Source organism: Akebia trifoliata, chromosome 10 (assembly GCF_017979445.1).
Source record: "Akebia trifoliata isolate Shusen 1 chromosome 10, ASM1797944v1, whole genome shotgun sequence".
Classification (NCBI taxonomy): domain Eukaryota; kingdom Viridiplantae; phylum Streptophyta; class Magnoliopsida; order Ranunculales; family Lardizabalaceae; genus Akebia; species Akebia trifoliata.
In genome coordinates this window covers 12,754,911-12,764,395 of record NC_141384.1, presented here as the reverse complement: position 1 = coordinate 12,764,395, position 9,485 = coordinate 12,754,911, and the positions used below count along the sequence as shown (strand labels likewise).

Genomic DNA, 9,485 nt, shown 5'->3' with positions numbered 1-9,485 from the left:
CTCATAGGATTCCGAGCTTCCTTAATGATTCTGATATCTATCGAGTTCACAGTACGCTCACTCTTGGTTCGCCCTGTTGGAGGTCATTATCTGCCTTTCCCTACCAGATTTTCCCCAATTTAGGTCCCTTCACCTAGTCTTTGTCTGAGCTTTTCGTTTTTCTTCTTATTGCCATGATCTCGTTGTTTTGCTTTTACAGTCCCTAATGCATTTTTTTCCTCATCTTTGCTAACAAATGATGCAACGCCAACGTTAGGTCTTGCGGTGCTGGTAGTAAGTCCATTGGTAAGGGATTCACTGGCTTTCCATGTTCTTCACGTCTTGTTATCACCATGTTGGTCGTTTTTCCCCTTATAACGTCTCTTACAGAAGGTGTAAATTGTAGTTGCAAAAACTTGCACTATCTAGTGATTCCCACTGATAAAGAAATTCTAGTCTTCCCGTATTCCTAGGTATGCCTGCAACAACACCACTTCGACGCCCAACTCAGGATTTTTAGTATACCAAATAGTGTAGGGTATTTTCAGAGAAAATTGCATACCTTTCAATGCCATGTACCTACATATTATAAGGGTTTCCTCCCTAGATCTTCCTAGATTTTCTCCTTGATTTCCATTTGAACAATTACATCCTTCTAGGGAGTTGCCTTGATTTCCCCAAATACAATTGTACTTCTTATTTTATGGGATTTGTGACTCTTGAACTTCAATTACACAACCTTGAAGCTCGATTAAAGGCATAATCAGCTTTCATTCTCCTTCTTTGTTGTTTCAATCGTTCGGTTGAATTGTCTTGTACTTTGGACGTTTGGTTAAATTGTTTTGTAATTCGGACATTCAACTAAATTTTCTCGAGATTTCTATGTGTTATTTTTCCAAAAAATATCTTCCACGATAATCATGTAAGTATTTAATTTATTCTTTTTCATAGATATATTATGAATTTTTTAAGGTTTATGTTTAGTTTGTTTTCATTTTGTAATTTGAATCATTTTAGAATATTTTCAGATTTTTTAAATGGTTAGAAGTCATTGTCTCAATGTTGAATGAGACGAGATGACTCGTGTGAGACAACTCCGTATGAAGCATGGACAAGACAAGTGGTGAAATCATGTTTTAAAATCATGAATGTGAACTAACAAACTACTTCTTGGGGTGCTCTAAATAAAAGTAGGTGTGGAAATAGAATCTATCTAAATTGATTGTTCCTCGTCCTTTTCTTTCTCTCACTGTCTCATTTCCCATCCATAGGAATTGAAGCACATCTTCGTGCTTTACGTAAAAGTTAGTTTTGGCAATACAATCTCTAAAAATGATTGTTCATTGTCCTTTCTTTCTCTCACCCCCCTTCCCATCTTCCCGTCCACATTCCTCTCTTTTCAAGGACTAATGGAACGGTCCACAAGAGACGTATTCCATTGGCCAACGCTCCACGTCCCTCTCTTGAGTCTTAGCCTGAAGGCATTTATTTGTTTTGGGAATTGCCGTTAGCATCCCAATTTTTACTTATTATACCTTATATAAAAATAAGGAAATTTTTTTTTTTCAAAGACTGTGCAACTTATGACTTATGACAAAATTCCGGTTCTGGTATGCTCTTCATTTTTCTTATCAAAACCTTTTTTTTTTTCAGTGAATTCGTCACTTAGGTCATGTTTATTACGAAGTAAATCATTTGCAAATGCAAATAATTTGTTAAAATATAATTTACAAATACTTAGTTAGATTCTGAAAAAAAAATTACAGTGCAAATTATTTGCATGAACCTCTTAAACCCTTCACAAATTTTAATAAATAATTTGCCATTCAAAAAATACTATAAATAATTTGCATTACAAATCATTTGCCGTGCAAAGCTTCTGCATTTGCAAATTATTTACATGATACTATGCACGGCCTTAATCAAAGAATTCGCTAATAATTTACCAATGAGATAAAAGTGATGAATTCACTCGAAAACATGTTTTGAAAATTAAAATGAACGGTGCATAGGAATCAGAATTTTGCCATATTCAGCTCATGAAACAAGTGCTGATCATGTTTGAACTGAGTGTTATAATGTTTTACAATGGTGAGATTATGATTTGAACCAATCTTAGTAACGAATGAAGAGTATTTTTTAATCTTTATTTGGGCGTGTGAGAAATAATATAAGAAATTGGGGTGTATGAAGAAACGTTAGGGTGCTAATAGCAGCAGCCCTTTTCTATTGAGGCAAAGTTTCTACAAATTTCGGTTGTTTTCTCCTCTTGCAAATTGCAATCCATTACAAGATCACTAAATTTCACAATTTCCACTTACATCCACACTACAGCCAATGTCGAGGGGAATAGATTCAGGTTTCATTGAATTCCAAGGACCTTCCCAGAAAACCTATAACAACGGCATCATCTTCCCCTCAGCCATCTCTCCTAAACCATCTATCCAATTCGATCTCTCTCGTCTCACACACACCATAACACAGCAGAAACAATGGTTGGAATCTTTGCTTCACTCTAGTGGAGCACTTCTTCTTAGGGGATTTCCTGTATACACAGCTTCCGACTTCAATGAAGTCGTTGAAGCCTTCGGGTACGATGAGTTGCCTTATGTCGGTGGAGCCGCTCCTCGAACCAATGTCTTCGGTCGTGTTTTCACTGCTAATGAGTCTCCTTCTGATCAAAAAATTCCATTTCACCATGAAATGGCTCAGGTCAATTTGCTACGCTTCCAATTTTTTAATTTTTTTAATAGTCAACAAGTTTCTAATTATTTTTTCTAAGTTGCTGAATTGAACTGAATTTATTGAGCTAATTTTGAATTTCAATCTGAATCTAATGGAACACTTTGTAATTTTATTACTGCCCAGATCTGTTTTCATTTCAGAATTCATAACTTTCATTGTTTCTATTTACTACAAAGTAGAATGAATTTATCAAGCATATGGTGTGCAAAATCTTATCAAGTAACAAATAAAAGTTTTTAGTGTAACTACCAGAGTGAATTGAAGCAAAACTGAATTTATTTAGCAAATAAGAATGAAATCTTGTCAAATGATCTGTAAGAGATTGATGGGTCAGTTTTGTTTCATTGGTTTCCATCTTACTCCCAAAAAAATAAAAATAAAAATAGAAAATAAATTATTTTCTTTTCGTGATGGTAGTGAGAAATCATGTGGCAAAGTAAAGACATTCTACATATTTTATTTTAACTTTTAATTTTGTTTAATGCTCATTGAGTATTTGTGACAGGTTCCCGAATTTCCTTCGAAGCTGTTTTTCTTTTGTGAGGAAGAACCGGTAAGTGGAGGAGAAACTCCCATAGTTCTTAGCCATATCATCTATGAGAGGATGAAAGACAGATTCCCGGAGTTTGTAGAAAAATTGGAGGAGCATGGTTTGATCTATACGCGGATTTTGGGGGCTGGTGATGATCCTTCTTCCCCAATTGGTCGTGGGTGGCAATCGACCTTCTTAACTAAGGATAAAAGTGTGGCCGAAGAAAGGTTTGGTAACTCACTTTTGATGCAGTTTCTGTTGGTGTTATCATGTTGTGAGATCTATAATGTTATTGTAAAGAGGTCACCTACCAATTGAGCAATCTGAGTTGATGGCCTCTTTGGCTACCGATGTTGGTTGATGTAGGGTCCTACTGGGATGATGGCTCTCACAACAATAGTATGTCCTTTTAACATCATCGTCTAATGTGTGGACTATTTATCTATTAGACCCCAAGTTGTTGGCCTAGTGGCAAGCTGAATCTTGATAAGCTCCTCAGGAATGGTAGGTCAAGTGTTCGAAACACCCCAAAACAATGAATTCTTTGGGGCCACCCTCTAGGGTCTGGTTGAGCCTCTACTCAACTAGTTGCACACAGGATTTTCCATGGGATTAGTGGTGTAGATAGGCTTACCGAACTTATCTCAATGCTTATGATCAAGTTAAGAAACGTTGAAGGAAGAAATCAACAACATTGACTGAATCAAATTTATTTGATCGAGTCAATTCGATCCAATCTTTGACTGGTCTATAAGACCTAGTCCAACTTCTCTTGGGACTCTTTCTTTTATTTAGTTTTTTTTTTTTAAGTTGCTTAAGTTGTCCTTGTTAGTTTCTATTTCAATTTTAGAAAGTTTTTTTTCATAACTAGTTTCTGTTTTATTTTATATTTTATAATTTAAATTTTTTTTTATTCATTAGGTTACCATTAGAAGTCCTTTTAGGTGTCCAAATTGAGTTCTAATAGTATTAGAAGGTTGGTAATATGTTATAGATAGATTAGGAAGTTAATTTTTAGTATTTTAGAATGTTTCTAAATTGTTATGACGGAATTACATATATAAGGAGTTCCAATAAACAAATTCAACAGTGAGTTAGTTTTTTGAGAATTGATTAATAAAAGAAAAAGAAGAGACTTCTTCACTTTCTTTGTGTTTTTTATTTTGAGCATGAGAACCCTATATTGATTCTTAATTTTAGTGTTTGCGAATGATTTCCATCAATCTCAAATCTATACTGAAGTTTCTAGTCTGTTTTGCTCGACATAGGGATTCTTCATTACTCTTAATTATTGGGATTTCATCTTAGAATCAAATTTTTAACAGAAACTCTAGGTTTGTGTGTTTTACCCTACATCAATTAGTCTCACCTGAAGAGTGGGAATACCCATGATAAGCAAAAAATAAAAAATAAAATATTAAAGATTATTTATTTATTAAATTATTTATTTTTATGAGTAAAGTATCTAACGTATAGAAAGGTTGATGTGCTTAATATCTAGTTTTTCCAAGCTCAATCTCTAACACCATGCCGAACAGCTACCATGCATCTCTTAGGAGTCATGGATCTGTTTGGTGGATTTAACAATAATGAACACCAAGTTTGTATTTGTGGAGCTCTTACTCATCTCCTTTCCAAAACCTATGATAGGGCTGCTCGACTAGGTATGAAGTTAGAATGGATGGAGAATGGAGTGAAAACAGTCATGGGTCCAATCCCAGCTATTAAATATGACAAAACAAGAGGGCGCATGATTTGGTTTAATAGCATGGTGGCTGCTTATACAGGTTGGAAGGATGCTCGCAATGATCCTGTGAAGGCGGTAACCTTTGGGGATGGTTCATCATTGCCAGCTGATATCATCTACGAGTGCCTAAGATTGCTAGACGAGGAATGTGTAGCCGTCCCTTGGCAGAAGGGTGATGTATTATTGTTGGATAACTTGTCTGTTCTTCATTCTCGACGTCCATTCAACCCTCCTCGCCGCATATTGGCTTCACTCTGCAAGTAATTGCTCTTTTTTCTTTTGTTTTGATCCTTCTTTAAGAATTAGCTGCTCATAAATATATACATACTGATGATATACTTATTGTAGATGATTGAACTCATAGTTGCTTGTATCCCAACAACTTATGCATGAGGCTATGCCCTCAAAGTTTCACCTTCTTGGCTTGTACATATGCATGCTTGGTATATTTTTGCTACATTTTAATTACAAAATGGTGAACTCTTCCTAAATGTGTAGTCAGAATTTACTATTTGTAATCCATGAAATTTTATGGGCTCCATTGACCAAAGAATTAAGCTCGATCCAAGAAAACATTGAAGATCTATACTACAACGAATGTGGAGCCTCTGATGTTGGAGGTATTTGGAAACAGTGAGAAAAAGAGATTAGAAATATTTAGAAGAACAATCTGACGCACAAGAAATATGGGTGTCTTTAACTAATATTTTCCCTCAACATGAAAGTCATCTACAACTACAGGTTACCGGCAAAGTTGGTTCCATGGTATAAAGGATTTTTGTTTTAAAGCTTATGATAGATTAGTTGAATATATTCAAACTTCCCTAAACACAAGTCTTAAAATAAAAACCACTTAGACAGAACAATGAAACCATGGAAGATAGAAACAAGGATTTCCCAATTGAATGAAAGAAAAATTTGTGAAATCAGTCCCCTTCAAAAAGAGTTGAAGAAGTGTTTAAGACACCTTTTAAATGTTCATTAAACTCCAATGATTCAATCAATGATAAATATTAAAACATATAGAGAAAAGGGTGCTTGAAGCCTTGTACATCCTTCAGAACAAATACTAACTATGGGATTTGTCGAATCACGGGGAAACTAATCAATGTGCTGTCTTACTTTCAAAAATGGGATTCAATTCCAATGTTGGGATATGTAGAATAGAGGTTGATTGTATTCCTTTGAATCTAAAATCTCTTATTGAAAGAGATGCATCATGTAATTTTGAAAGAATTAATATAGGGTGGGGTTACATCAACCTCAAAGCTTACTCATCAAATAAATATATAAATATGGGAAATATTCAGCACCCAACCATTTGCCCAACATGATTTGTCCTACATGGGTTAGAAGTTTTGGAATGGGCTGATTTTTGGTGAGGATGATCTCTACGGTTAGAAAATCATCCTCACCAAAAATCAGCCCATTCCAAAACTTCTAACCCCATGTTTACAAGTTGAAAAATCGTGGACCATCCATTTTTTATAAATCATTTGTGATGGGGTTAGAAGTTTTGGAATGGTCTGATTTTTGGTGAGGATAATCTCCTCACCATAGAGATCATCCTCACCAAAAATCAGCCTATTCCAAAACTTCTAACCCTTGTAGGACAAAACATGTTTGGCAAATTGTTGGGTAAATGGTTGGGTGCCGAATGAGACCCTATATATATATAGGGTCGGGTTCTGTGTACACATGTATCTACTTATGTACCTACAACGTGTTTTGTCCTAGTGGCTAAAAGTTTCGGATTGAGCTGATTTTTGGTGAGGATGATCTCTATGATGAGGAGATCATTCTCACCATAGAGATCATCCTCACTAAAAATCAGCTCAATCAGAAATTTTTAACCTCGTCAAAAGTGATTTACAAAAAATGGACGGTCTACGATTCTTCAACTCATAAATATGGGGTTAGAAGTTTTAGAATTAGCTGATTTTTGGTGGGGATGATCTCTTTGTCATAGAGATCATCCTTACCAAAAGTCAGTTCAATCAGAAACTTTTAGCCCACATAAGACATACACACATGGTAGATATAGGAGTAGATATGTGTATACACAGATCCTAATCCATATATATATAGGGAGTGGTTCAGCAGCCCTAAAGTTTGCCAAACATGGTGTCAAACATTTTTCAAAACATGGGTTAGAAGTTTTGGAATGAGCTAATATTTTGTGCGGATGATCTCTATAATGAGGATATCATCATCACCAAAAATCAGCCTATTCCAAAACTTCTAGCCCCATCAAAAGTGATTTACAAAAATTGGACAGTCCATGATTCTTCAATTTGTAAACTAGGGTTAGAAATTTCAAAATGGACTGATTTTTGGAGAGGATGATCTCCTCATTATATAGATCATCCTCACAAAAAATCAACTCATTCCAAAACTTCTAACTCATGTTTTGAAAAATGTTTGGCAAACTTTAGTACTGTTGAAGCGCTTCCATATATATATATATGGGCCCCGTTCAACAACAAACATTTTAGCAAAACATTTTTCAAAACATGGGTTAGAGGTTTTGGAATGAGCTGATTTTTGGTGAGGATGATCTCTATGGTGAAGAGATCATCCTCACCAAAAATCAGCCAATTCCAAAACTTCTAGCCCCATGTTTACAAGTTGAAAAATCGTGGACCGTCCATTTTTTGTAATCCATTTTGGGGTTAGAAGCTTTGGAATGGGCTGATTTTTGGTGATGATGATCTCCTCACCGTAGAGATCATCCTAACCAAAAATTAGCCCATTCCAAAACCTCTAACCCATGTTTTGAAAAATGTTTTGCCAAAATGTTTGTTGTTGAACATTTCCCTATATATATATATATAGTAACTATAGTTCAACTCAAGGGTCGTTTTTATTGGAAAAATAGTGACTGATGGTTAAATGGGTCCAACCATTGCTTTTAGTTTTAAAAACATATATTCTTTGACACTCCCCCACAATTTTAAAATTAAAAACATTTAATGAAGTACGTGCACAGTGTTTGTTAAGATTCTTAGTGAAATAGAACTTGAATTAATGATCTTATATAACAAACCGAAACTATTCCACACACATCCTCCAAAGTTATAATAGTTTTTAATATAATAATGACACATTTTAATTCCTATGCACATTTTAAACCTATTTCCTTTTTAAGAGGTGGCCTCTTTGACACTTAAATAGGTAGAGTATCGAAGATCTCACTTAACATGAAATGTTACAGATTTATTAAAGCAATGCTAATCCACTACAAGAGAAAACAGTTATAGCGCCAGCTAGAACCATTGCTATAGGATGATAGGGCCGTCGCTGAAAGGTGTATCAACGGACAGGTTGGTCCTCGCCACTCGTCGCTAAATAGTTTTAGTGATTGACAAAACAAACAACTGTTGCTATCCTTATTTTCTGGAAAAAATTTGGAAAATATATTTTTGCATTTTGTTTATGCTTTTAGTGACGGCCAGGCATGGCCATCACTATACCTGATTACTGGGAACACTAAAGAAATTTTGGTCAGTGGCAGCCTGAGAATGTTGGGGTAGGGTCTTTCTTAGTTGTCACTTATTACCACTCCACTCCAACCAGACAACACACAATCGAAGAGTATATGCTAAATACTTGTGGTACCAATCAAAATATGGAGAGAAAGCATGCTTTAAAAATTGGAACTAAAACTAAAAAAAGAAGCCAGCCGTCTCAAATTAGTCCCTAAACCTCCAAACATGAAAACTAAAGATAAGATTGATTTTGTTAACCTCCTCCATCTTGCTGCCCTCAGCATCAGCATCTACATCGTCCAAATGGGCCATATCAGTGTTCGCTTCAGTGTCACCACCTTCCTCATCAATGCTCAACTAAAGTTTACTACATGGTTGAAAAAAATGGGATTATCTAATGAACTTGATCTGTTGGAAACATAGTCCAGTTTACTTACTCTCTTTTTCTCTGTGTGTGTGTGTGCTTGTGGAAAAAAAAATCTGGAAATAGATAACGTGGCCCATAATAAATACGGAACATGTGAAAGATTACAACATGAGTGATGCACAATCGTAATGTCCATAGACACGTGCGCAAGAGCAGTTACAAGACCATAATACATTATCTTCAGTTAAATATCCAAGATCACTTGATCAGTTCTGCGATTAACAGACCACATTGATGAATGTATAGCACGTAATTGAATGCATAACGGTCATAACCCAAAAGTATGAAAAGCCACATTACAAAGAGTGAAGATATGCAATCCAAACTCAGAACACTCAATTCATTGCTTTATTAACCCCTACCCAAACAGGCACCCCCTAGTTTTAGTTTCGACTTAACTTTGTTTTTTCATGTGCAAGCAATGAACCCACTAACTCTTGCACAGGCAAAGTTGTAACTTGAAAGATCCATTGCTTCTATTATGGCAACTACTATGTAGTGTTTTTTAAACAATCTTTCTTACTTCAAATCTTTTCAGTCAAAGTGACATTTTGGATGTGAAGAAAA

The 9,485-nt window shown here is 35.3% G+C and overlaps 1 protein-coding gene across 3 annotated transcripts; it reads left to right on the top strand.

Moving 5' to 3' along the window:
- Positions 1-2,223: 2,223 nt before the first annotated feature.
- On the top strand, positions 2,224-8,510 carry LOC147393147 (2-oxoglutarate (2OG) and Fe(II)-dependent oxygenase superfamily protein). Of its 3 annotated transcripts, none has more exons than XM_086455312.1 (4): positions 2,224-2,691; positions 3,230-3,483; positions 4,907-5,263; positions 8,218-8,510. In XM_086455312.1, exons 1-4 carry the CDS (start codon positions 2,317-2,319, stop codon positions 8,261-8,263), a joined length of 1,032 nt encoding a protein of 343 aa, XP_086311438.1. In that variant the 5' UTR covers positions 2,224-2,316; the 3' UTR covers positions 8,264-8,510. The 3 variants fall into 3 exon arrangements, with proteins under 3 accessions (XP_086311438.1, XP_086311440.1, XP_086311439.1); XM_086455314.1 differs by lacking the exon at positions 8,218-8,510 and adding an exon at positions 5,352-5,494 and having other exon boundaries at positions 2,226-2,691; XM_086455313.1 differs by lacking the exon at positions 8,218-8,510 and having other exon boundaries at positions 2,228-2,691; positions 4,907-5,494.
- The last annotated feature ends 975 nt before the right edge of the window (positions 8,511-9,485 follow it).